The sequence below is a fragment of the Alligator mississippiensis genome, chromosome 2 (assembly GCF_030867095.1).
Source record: "Alligator mississippiensis isolate rAllMis1 chromosome 2, rAllMis1, whole genome shotgun sequence".
NCBI classification, from domain to species: domain Eukaryota; kingdom Metazoa; phylum Chordata; order Crocodylia; family Alligatoridae; genus Alligator; species Alligator mississippiensis.
In genome coordinates, this window is record NC_081825.1 from 169,061,419 (window position 1) to 169,073,708 (window position 12,290).

General features: G+C 43.3%; 1 protein-coding gene across 2 annotated transcripts in view; it reads left to right on the forward strand.

Annotated features, from left to right (window-relative positions):
• GTF2E2 (general transcription factor IIE subunit 2) overlaps positions 1 to 11,773 on the forward strand; it is a 67,076-nt gene extending 55,303 nt beyond the window's left edge. For both annotated transcript variants that reach the window (XM_006260234.4, XM_014607372.3), the window contains exons 7-8: positions 6,395 to 6,510; positions 8,344 to 11,773. In XM_006260234.4, the coding sequence (XP_006260296.1) occupies positions 6,395 to 6,510; positions 8,344 to 8,463 (236 nt within the window). In that variant the 3' untranslated portion in view covers positions 8,464 to 11,773. The remainder of the gene's footprint in view (positions 1 to 6,394; positions 6,511 to 8,343) is intronic.
• Positions 11,774 to 12,290: the final 517 nt, after the last annotated feature.

Here is a 12,290-nt window from a genome sequence, read left to right on the forward strand (position 1 = left end):
TTTTCTTGAGAAGACTGTAATATAAGATTAATGGTTCCACTTCTCTTAGTTCCTCCTTTCCTGTGTGCTTTTTTTATGACTGCTAGAGATTGTATGCTTATTTTCTTGTCTTGTCCATACAACATGAGCTCTTAAGGGAGCTCTTATGATTATTCTTTGTAAAGCTAAGACTAACTTGCATTTTCATTTAAATGTTTAGAGCGCTGATTTTCAACCAGAGTGACACAAGATCTTTTTAAGGGTGTCTTGGGGTGCTGTGCAATATTAGCACTATTATGGGTAGAAATACATATATGTGATCCACAAGATACACCCAGATATTTAAAATAGGAATCTATAGTATCAAAAATGTTCTGACTTGGTATGGTGTTTGAGTTCTTTGCAACAAAAAAATTGTTTTATTATTTTTTCACAGTCAAAAACTGAGGGAAAGCTAACAGCATTTTCTGAGGGCTTTTTTAGTCTCATTTGGAGTGCATTGAGCAGGGGCGAGCAATTATTTTGGGCAGAGGGCCCCTTACCCAATTTTGGCAAGCTGTCGAGGGCCACATGGGTAGCCCTACCCCTTAACAGATGCCCCACCTCCTGGTTGCCATCTTATGACTGGAAGTCCTACCCCCTAACCCCTGACCTTTGCCACCAGAAGTCCCTCCCCTGCCCCCAGAAGTATTCCTTTCAGCAAGGGTGTTTTGCCACCTTGGAATCATAAAAATACCAAATTATATTTTTAAAAGTGAACATCTAAAACATTCATTAATTTGATTTCAAAAAATATTTTTGTCCTGGTTTACATGATTGTTAGTGTACATAAAGGTGATTGCACAATAGCTTGAAATTAAGTCTTATGCTTGTATATTGGAGGGTTGGGTATAAGTTTGTGGGGAGCTGTGGGTGTGTGGGTATGTGGAATGTGGGAGAGGGTGTGGGTGTGTCTGGGGAAGGTGTATGGGTGAGGGAGTGTGCATGTGTGCGTGTAGGTATGAGGTTTGTGGGGAGCTGTGTAAGGGGTGGGGTGGGTGGGGGGTCTACGTGTATAGCAATGTGAGGGGGGGTGTGGGTGCACATGTATGGTGGGGTATGCATGTGAGACTCGCTCTATGAATGAACACACATGCACACCTCCCCACAGTACTGGCTCGGCTCCCTGGTCCAGCGATGCAGCTGGGAGCCACATAATGCTGGAGCAGTGCAGGGGCAGGAAGGCAGGGAAATGGCTGGAGGTGGGGTGGGGCTGAGCTGCTGCGTTCCTGCTGAGCCTCCCTCTGGGTCCTACTGCCCCTGGCTCTTGTCAGCTTTGGCAAGCAGCCAGGAGCAGATAAATATTTTCTAAAATTTTTAGGGGCCCCATAGCCTGGATAAAATGGCCTGGCAGGAGAGATGCAGCCGACAGGATGTATTCTGCTCACCCCTGGTGTAAAGTCTAACAAGACATGCCTTGAATCTAAAAGAAAGTTGAGAACCACTGGTTTTGAACTTTCATAACACTTGGAGGGCCCCAGATTGTTGCTACTTAGTATGTATGTGTATATCACATATTGTATATCACCTGCGTTACAGTTTGGGGCTGTACTAGCAATTGCATGTTGTGCAACTTAAAAAAGTAATGTAGTATATCACAACCAAGGTATACGTTTGTTTATTGGGGGATGTATTATATATTCATTGCATATATTTCTAAGTAGCCTATCATGTGAAAACATTAAATATTTAAGTTAGGACATTTGTTTCTCATAAATAAAGAGGTAATATTTCTTTCACACTGATAATGCTTACCTAAAAAGACCAAGTCTTTTGACGGGGGGAATCAAACAGTACAAAAACAGCCTGAACAAAGAGTATGTACCTTATACACCTTCAAAGTGGCAGGATTACCACTTGGGTTTCTTTTGAAAAAAGTCCTGTGTCCATTACTGACAACATCTCATCCTTGAATTATGAAGGATAATGGACCATGTCCCAATTTTCTGAAGCTGCCAAAACTGGATCAGGGCTGTAGCAAATAATACTGGATCATAGACCATGACCAAACTTAGGAGTTTCCCCCCAAAATGATTTCTCAGTAAAGGTGGAATATGCTACTTTGTTCTGCCTAGAAAGTAGTAGTGTCACTGTTTACACAAAGTTGGCTAAAAGTTTCACTTTCAGGGGTAGACTTAATACTAAAACACAAAGCAATTGTCTAGATCTGAGACTGTGAGGGGAATGGAGAGCCTGAGAAGAAGGGTGTGATTTATTTATTTTTGTCCAGCAAATTAAAAGAAAAGCATTTCTTATCCCCTATCCAAAAAAAAAAAAAGGTGGGGGGGTTGATGGAGATTGGGGGAAGAGATTCTTTCTAGTACAAAAATTTTGAAGGTGCTTAAATCTGACTGAGGTCCATACAGTTACCTAGATAATGTACATTTATCAGCATGAAGAAATACATGATATATGAGGAAAATGTTACCAAATGGTTTCTGTGCACATTCACAAATGACTTAATTGGATTTTTAAAAATCTACACGCAGTGCACTTCATCTCACAGGCAAAGAAGAATGGCTTTAAAATCAAGTCGATTATACTATTGTTTAAAAATTACTTTACTGCAAATGCAGTACTCTTGTAATTTTTAAAACTCTGTGCCTTTATTTTGTGGAAAATTAAAATACTGCCTTTTTATTGGGAAGGATGAGGGGGTGAACTGATTCTTAGAGCATATCGGTAACCAGTCTAGTGCTCCAGGGGTGGCTAGCGTGCCCTCTGGGGGTCCCATGATCCTGTGTACTGCTTTAGCCCCAGGGTGCCCTCCCTTTCTAACTTGTTCACCATGCTTTAGATGCAACTATTTAGTTGCAATGGAGGCTGCGTAATAGGTCCCAGGATAAGCCCTAGTACCTCTAGGTGCCAGTTGGTTCTTTCAGGGCACCAGTTATGCCTTCAGGGCTATTTGCATGGTTTCGGTGGGCACTTGACCCCAATGTGACACCAGGCCACCTCAGGCCTTTATAGCCTTACTGGGGTCTCTGTCTTTCTGGCCTCAGCCCCCTTTTTCTTTCACTGGTTCCCGTAGCCTAGGCCCATTGTGCTGGACCTGGCTTCTGGGTCCCAGCCCACTGTGAGCATTGAGCCTGCTTCGGCTCTCACTGAGCCCATGGCTCCTGTCTCCACCCAGCTCTGGGCTCTGGGTCACCTGGCCCCAAGCTCTGCCCTGCACTGGGCCCTCTGGCCCCCAAATTCTTCCTTGAGCCTTACCCCTGGCAGGGCTCCAGGTGATCACATTCCCCTCAGGCACTAATGGGACCTCCAAACCCCCCGTTAGTCCCTTCCACAAACAACCAGGCAAAACATAGACCGAAACATGAGCTTACTGACTTAATTCTCCAGCACATTGGCTGTCTGAAATTCCCCATGCAGACTGAGCCTCTCTCTCTGCCAGCCCTCAGCTCCTTACTGGCCTGTCTCCAGGATAGCAAGATCTCACTCATGCTTTTCTCAGCAGTCTGCTTTGGGGCTCCTTCCCCTTCAGCCTCCAGGGCCAGACTGCCCTCCTCTGGCTCAGGGCCTGTGTTTATATATCTCCCTGGCCCTGCCCTCTGCTGATCACCTGCCTCCCTGACCTGCTGCAGGTGCTTCTTGATTCAGATTGCTGGCTCAGCCTTAGGGTGGCTCACTGCTGCTGGCCTCTGTTGTGATTCTGTGCAGGACTCCAGTCTCAGGTGCTGCCACCACCACTGGCCCTGTGGTGAGTGCTTACCCAGGTGCTTCCACCATCCAGTCTGTTCCCAAGGGCTTCGCTGACCAGCATTCCCCGGCGCTTGCTCTCCCTTCTCTATAATGGGGTAGGGGCCCTATTAGAATATTGTACGGTCTTTTTTTATAGAAACAACATTTCAATTAGTGAAAAGTCAAAAAAGGGTAACTGAGTTTACAAATTCTGAAACTTTTTCTTTACTACTTTGTTCTTGAGCTAACCAAGTGTGCCAGTAGAGCCATTGCATCTAAAACAGATTATGCAGTTGAATATTTACCAGCACTAAGTTTTTAAAGCAGGGGTGGAAATTATTTTGTCTGGAGGGCCGCTTAACAAGTTTTGGTGAGCTATCCAGAGCCGCAAGGGTAGCCTCGCCCCTTGACAGGTGCTCTACCCCCTGGTTGCCATCTTGGGATGAGAAGTCCCTCCCCAACCCCAGATCTTTGCCACCAAAAGTCCCTCCTCTTGCCCTGGAAGCACTCCTTTTGGCAGGGGGAGGTGCCATCTTGGAACTGGAACAAAAAATCAAACATCTACTGTAACTTATTTTTATTTTATTTTTAAAAAATATTTTTGTCCTGATTTGTGTGTGTTTGCATAATGTATCTAGAGGCAATTGTGTAATAGCTCAAAATACTCTTACACTTGTATATTGTGAGGGGGGTGTATGTGGGAGGGCTGTGGATGGGGTGTGGGTATGGGCAGTGGATGTGGGGTATGTGGTTGGGTGGGGGTCTGGCAGGGTGTGCGTGTGTGTGTGTGTGTAGGTATGTTGGAGTAGGGAAGTGTGGGGGTGGGAGTGTGTTTGGGGGCTGTGGAAGGGTCTGAGTGTGTTTGGGGGGAGGGTGTGTGAGTTTGTATAGTGGGGGGTGTGGCAGTGTGTGGGGGACCTGTGAGTGGGTGTGGGTATGTTTGGGGGTTTGGTCAGGAGTGGGGGGAATCCTTGGAGTCCCTTGAATGCGAGTCCCTGGAGCTGTATGTTGTGGCAGCAAGCGGGGCCAGCCCTGCTTGGCCCCACAGCATGCAGCTCCCCATGTTCCCACCCCAGTCCCTGACTGTAGGCGGCAGCAGTGTATGGGGCCAGCCCCACCCAGCCCCATAACACACAGCTTCTCCACTCCTGCCTGAGTCCCTGGCCGCACGTGGTGGCAGGGTACAGAGCCAGCCCTGCCCAACCCCATAGCTGCAGCTCCCATGCTCTTACCCCTGTCCCTGGCCTCACGTAGAAGCAGTGTGCAGGACCAGCCCAACCCAGCCCTATAGCGCTCAGCTCTTACCCAAGTTCCCGGTTGCATGTAGTGGTGGCAGCATGTGAGGCCAGCCCCACCTGGCCCCATAGCACACAGCTCCTGCAGCATGTGGAGCCAGCCCGGCTGGCCCCATAGTTCATGGTTCCCCATGCTTCTGCCCCCTTCCCCCAACAGGAGTCCCTGACCCCCTGTCTGGCAGGGTCATATCTGAATTTCCACTCTTCCAGGTGACCAGGCAAAAGCTCTGCCAGGCAGAGGCTTCTTGTCTCCAGCGCCCCTTGGCTTGGGCCTGGGGCGGGTTGGCCAGGTTGGGGTGGGCCAGTGTGGTTGCTTAGCAACTAGAGCCACACCTCCTGCATGAAGGTGCCAGCTTGTAGAGGGGCAACCCAGGGCTAGGGTTTACAGAGGGCTTATGGAGGGGCCCCGTGGACCAGATGGAATTGCCTGGTGGGCTGGATTCAGCCTGCAAGCCATATTTTGCCTGCCCCTGCTTTAAGGCATACTGCACAAAATACTTAAGTGCTGTAGTGGTGTTGACAGCTGTATACTGAATGGACCTCAAAATAAAATAATCTAGCCTTTTACTGCTAGTGTTTTATTTATGACTTGTTAGGCAAACCTGCTGACAGGGACTACATAACTTAATGCCCATGGGATTAAGGGAGGTGGAATTGTACCAGTTGCTACCTGGATAAGACATTTCAAGGCATACATGGACCTGATATGATAGGTAGCACGTTCAGTGTGGCTGGCAGCTGCTCTAATTGAGATGTTGCTTCTCTGTTCTTTTCCACTTCCATTATTTTCTCTTTAATGTCAGAGGAGTTTTTAAATTTATTAACTGTATAACACTGTTTATATTACAGCAATAATACCTTCAACCAATTAATGGAGTAAGTATATTTAATCTTCAGAAAGTAAAAGGCAGATGGGTAGAGAGTCCTGTGATAATGGCAGCTGAATATTAATAAATGAAGCTGGCTTCTGTGGTTAGGTAATACCAAACCTGAGGTTCTTTTGAATTGATGTTTTAAATGACCTTGAAGTGTAAAAACCTGTGCAAGTGCTTTTGGAAAAGGCCAAAACCAATACTGAGTTGTTATTATGCTGCTACTGTGTGCATTCTGGAGCATGTTTAACACCGAAACAAATTTCAGCTTACCTCTATAATTACATATTTTCTTTCCCAAAATGCAATTAGCACTTTGAGTGACTAAAATTGTGCATATTCTGTGTTCCCACTGGTGGTATGGTTAGCAGAGGCCTCATGTATATCATTATATGATACTACATACACAGGAATGTTGGGCGATTTGTGTTTGCACATGCTTATTTTCCATGAATGGGATGTTCTTTTTTACCGGTGTTTTATATTCATCACAATATGGAATGAATGCTTTGTTTGGCATTTTAGAATTTCAGAAATTATGGAGGAGCATTCCTGTAGACTCTATGGATGAAGAGAAAATTGAAGAGTATCTGAAACGACAGGGTATTTCTTCCATGCAGGAAGCTGGACCAAAGAAAATAGTAAGAGTTATAAATTGCAAGTCTTTGAAAAAGGACCTTTTTCCTTAGCAACTCCAATATTACTTTTAGTAGAAAAAGAATCAGCAAAAAGGAACATACAATTACTGCATATAATGCTCACTTAACTGAGGTCAGATCTAAAGATAGTAACTCTAGCAATACGGCCAGCAGGTTTATGTTCTTAGAACTTGCTGGGAAGAGTATCCTCAAAGTGTCAGTAATGAGGGGAAATACGGAAACAGTAAAAGCCACTGCAGACTTGCAAGTGGCTTTTAAAACCTGTATGATACATAAATGATGAAGTGAAAATTACTTAGGATGGCAGGGAGAAGATTACTCCCACACACTTGCACGTAGCTAAGTTAAGTCCTAATGAAAAGCATGTAGTCCGGACTGGGAATAATATAGCAGTGTTTTGTGGGAAGACCAAAATAGGACTTTTGACATCTAGTCACATACAGTGTATCTGATTTGTGTTCTCTGCCTTTGATCTCAGACTCAACTCATTTATCAAATGATTATATGATGTGATAGTAGAAATAATATTTGTCCCTTGTTTTGTTTATCTCCACATTATGGTGCCTGTTGATACAGGGCTATTGCCAGAGGTTCCTATTAGTCACTTGAAACCCTAAATGGAATGTCAGTGGGGACAGTCACTGTTGCCACTGGTGGCATTTGTAATATTTTCTGCTTGTGCTTACAAACATAAAGTGATTTGACAATAATTCTCTGCAAGGAGAAGAAGAATGTTCTATGCATCCCTATTCATTCGTATTTGACATAAGTGAATGTTTTGAAAAATTGAAAAAATTAGCTCCCTCCACAGAGGTAGCTAGCTAGCCATGTTGGTTTGAAGTCAGACAGAAGAAGATAGGGCAGGGTGGCACCATGGACTCTTCAGCACTGAACTACCTATGTCCAGTTCTCATCACATCACTAGGCTTTGCTACTGACCTAGATGTCAGTTGTGCCTCCTCATCAGCATAGGCCGCATCACTGAACTAAATTGTAATAATTCAATATTCATCTGCTCTTCAATCAATTATATGCTGTAACCTGCTTACAGTGCCTTCTACTGCCTACCTTAGCCAGCTAAGATAAGCCCTACACGAAAGAATGAATATGGATGTTACATAGACATCTGCTCCAGAAACATACATAAGCCTGTGGTAGAATACTTTTACCTCCTTGGTTGAGCTTTCCTTAAACAAAAATACTTTAAAAAATAGAAATCATCCATAGACTGAATTGTATTCACCAGGGTCTCAACCAGGACTCTGTGGATTCTTATCCCAGTACCTGGACTAGCTGTTGACTCCTATTCCCTCCAGGTGTTAACTGCCTTGTTATCTCAGTTAATCTAATCAGTCCAATTACCTCTCTTTCCTTCTATGTATAATCTTTTAGTTCTGCTAGTACAGTGGTTTTCAACCTTTTTTCTTTTGTGGACCCCTAAAACATTTTGAATGAAGATGCAGACCCCTTTGAATTGTAAGTGTGGGTATTCGTATGCTTTTAATTGATCAGAGTCATGTTTTGTGGATCCCTTACACAGTCTGCAGACCCCTTGGGATCCACAGATCACAGGTTGAAAACCACTGTGCTAGTACATTCATAGCATCTGACAAAGTGGGTTATTGCCTACAAAAACTTAACCCTTCTCTGAACCAGTTAGTGTCTAAGGTACCACTCTGCCCTGCCTTCTGCCCCTCCACAAGAGTACTTTACAACACTATTTGGGACTTTGATGAATAGCATAGCATGCTATAGTTAGATTCTTCTACAGTTGGAGGGATGTCTTTGTAACTGTTGTTTTGCTTTTCCTTTCAGGCTCCCATTCAGAGGAGGAAGAAACCTGCTTCTCAGAAGAAACGAAGATTTAAGACTCACAATGATCATTTGGCTGGAGTGCTGAAGGATTATTCTGATGTTATTCCTGGCAAACAGTGAACAGTTCAGTTCTAAAGCAAGCATAGGTTTATTTAGGCTTTTTGCCTCTTGAGGTCAATGTTGGCTGGAAGAAAGACTGACTGTATATTGTAATGTGGTGTGTCCCCCTTTCCTGCAGCTGTCACAGTGAAACCGTTCTGACTAGGAGCAAATACCAATAACCCTATTTAGGGTATAATTTAACTAGCTAATAGAAATATGACTTTGAGTAAGAGGTATTCACTGACAGCCTTTCAGTATTAAGGGTTCCTCAGCATGTGATGCTAGAGTTCCCGTTAAATGCTTAACTACACGTTTGAATCATTTAGTGGATATTTTCCTAGAGTGGGCTTGCAGATGGAATTGGATACAACATTTGTTTTATCTATTTCAAGAGGACATATTTATAACAGTTGCAAAAGCATTTCTTTTGAAGAGATACGGGCATTCACAGTTTGTATATTTCTACTTTATCTTGGAATTGAGCTTTACTGAAAGTTGATGTCTAAGATGAGAATTCCCATCAGGCTGCACAGTGGTTATGTAGTTAATCAGAAATCATCCTCAGGACATTGCTGATGACATCATGTAGTGCAATGGTGCCCACTGTTTTTTACCGCATGGGCCAAATGAGCAGCGCCAGGTTGGTTGTGGGCTGGATTCCAATTCCACCACTCAGAGCCTGAAAATTTGGTGATGGAGGACCAGTGCTGGTGTTAATTTGCCACCACTCCCCTGCCAGCAAATTTCCAGAGCAGTGGAGAGCCCCACAGACTAGGTGACATGGCTATGCAAGCTGGATCTAGCACACAGGCCAGGGGCTAAGCACCCGTGCTGTAGTGGAATGCCACATGTTCCACAACTTTGAATTATGGGATTAAGAAAATGCAAATACAATGCTAAGGTTTTTGTTTTTTAATAAAGCCCATAAAGGTGATGTCCCTATATATTGTCTTCATAAACTAGTCATGTAAAAGAGATGACCAGCATCTTTCGGGACTGTCACATTTTCCCTCCCAAGCTGAAGTAAAGGATTTTGAGCAAAAAGATGTCAAGTGCTAGTTCATCTTTCAGTAACATCTGATGCTGTTCTCGCTCTTTTTTTTTCTTTTTTTTTAGGCGGGTGTGTAGCACCTTAGGTGTGCATGTTATACGTAGTTTACAATATTCTATGTTATATCTTTTGACTAATATGAAACTTACCAGTTAGACATAGTTTGGCTAATTTACGATTTTACATAAGGAACAGAAAGGCAATTGGTACTAATTTTGTTTTCATGGAATCGCAAATGAGCAGCAGATGACATGCTTTTTGAAGGATTTTGCAGGAAGTTAAATGAAAAAGTGACTGATAGTTGTTTTTAAGAACTTTTTGCACATGTAGGGAAATGTCTGAAGTTCTTTTCATTCAAAGAAAGATGTTCTCCCTTTAGTTCACTGCATTTTTAGCCAGCTTTTTCAGTTTAGGCTCCATCCATGTGACTCTGGGACTGAGCTAATGGTTACTTTTACACCTTAATTGTTTTAATGATTTCAGGTGAGGATGTTGATGAAATCACAGTCAAAACATCCATCAGGCCATTTTTACTAATTAGTTACAGGGAAAAAATAGGGAAATAAAGAGCAAACAGATGTTTTTTTTCAATGCTTTCAAGTAAGCATTGTCAGTGCTCAACCATAATGTTTTGATTGTGGTCTTGGAGAGCTGACTCAAGGCCACCTAAGGTCATATTGGAAAGACCAGGTAAAAGGTATAGTCCTACTAGTGGAAAAGGTTTCTTCCTTTTTCCCAGTTGCAACAGCTGTCTTGCACAGAATCGGAGACAACGAAGCCCCAGTTGCAGCTAGCTAGGTTATATAGTAAAAGCTGAGAAATACCATGCACTGAAGTTCAAGTAAGTGTCATACCTGTACTTTTGAGTGGAAAGTATAGCAAAGCCAAGGAATGGACAAGTCTAAAAGAAACAAAGAACTTAAGTGCCACATTGGGTCAGACCAACTGTCCCAGTCCATCTAGTCCAGGATTCTGTCTCTGTTAGTGACAGCAGAGGGTGCTTTAGAGTGAGAGTATGTGTATAGGGCATGTCTAGTGTCCTCCATCCCCTGTCATATCCTCCCTGGCATTCATGATCATTGGTTTAGCTGTGCCAGAGGATACACTACTGACCACTGTGTTTAATAGCTATTAATGGATCCATCATCCATCAATATGTCCAAAATTAGGATAAACTCCCATCTTTTTGAGTTTCTCTTAAGTTTCACAGTCTAAGAACCCAACCAATCTTTTCTCATAAGTGGTGGTGGTCTCAAACTATATCAACAAGAATCTAGTCTTGAACACAATGTAAATAAGGTTCCAACATGCGTTGGACTGTTTATAGCTTGACAATTATGATTTTAGGCTTCCCCTTAAAGTTTAAAGTAAGAGTTCATAGTCCTTTAAAGCCTTAAATCTGTTCCAGTTTCTGTCCTGGAGGTGGGTCAAGTCAGCAAATCACAGAGGAGAGCACCTACTAAGGCGGGGCTGGGAAGACCTTCAGCCTAATGGCAAATCTTTGGCCTTAGTCCAGTGGCAATTTCACAGGACTCAACTAGGCCAATTCCCCACATGAGCATGCAAAATAATTTATGGGGTTTTTGTTTTTCCATAAATTTTAGGCAAATGTGTTAGGACCCAGAGGCCTGTGGGCCTGGTTTTTCCTTCTCTCAACTCTGCTTAGCATAGGTCTCCAAGCTGGCAAATTTAACCTTGGTTTCAACCAAGCTGCAAAGCTGCAACTCATCAACAAGAGATGACATGAAGGTCACTTGACCGTGTTCCATTCTTGGCAAAGGAAAAGAAGTCTAGAGATGTCTCGTCTGGATAACCAAAGTCAAAACAAGAAATGGGCCAACCAAAATAAGGAAATTTGGCTTAGGAAAAGAGGAACGATAGTCAGCAAAACTGACCCCCACCTAAGAATGAAAAAAGGTATCAACAGCTAGAAAATTTGGTAAATTTTAGTTAAGAGTAATCAGATATGGTAAGCAGAAATAGGCTTATTAATATTCATTAACTATATGATAAGAAATATGGTATATGAGGAGAAAACAAACTCGCACTTCAGAGCCCCTCTTGAAGAGATCCTGACAGCAATCCAAGAAAATTCTGTACAGACATCAGACCTTGGAGCTGGGAGTCCCTGGATGAGACTTTACAGAATAATCATCCAGTGTTGTCAAGTTTGTTGTACTTTGGGGCAGCGAGCGTGTTGTATTACTTTTGACTAACCACAATAATAGAATTCTAAATGCTAAAAGCTTAATAAATTTGTTATTGGTTAAGGAGTAACCATGTCCTAGCCTTGAAATTTACACCTGGTACAAGGCCCAATTTAACATTACTGGATGTAACACATGGTGATGTTCACTTGAGGTTTTGTTGCTTCACCACTGCAGCCACTACTGGGCCGGTTCATCAGAGGTGAGAAAGCAGTAGTAGTGTGCTTCAGCTGCTCCTACTGCTAAAGAAAGAGTTCTAGTAATTGCAGTACCCTGCATTGCTGGTCCTGACGTCCAGTATGCAGCTTGTCACGCAAATTCTTCCCAAGACATCACTGCCTGAAGACATCCTCATTCTAGTTCTCAGTTACAGAACCATAGAATAGTAGAGCTGGAAGGGATCTCACGTGTCAAACTGCCTTCTCAAGGCAGGATCATCCCTGTCAAAACCATCCCAGACAGGTGCTTAGAATCAGAGAAATACAGCTGAAAAGGACCCCCATAGGTCATCTAGTCCAGGCCCTTGCCTGAGGTAGGATCATCCCTATACATATCCATTGTCTAACTTCTCAGCACAACTACGCAGT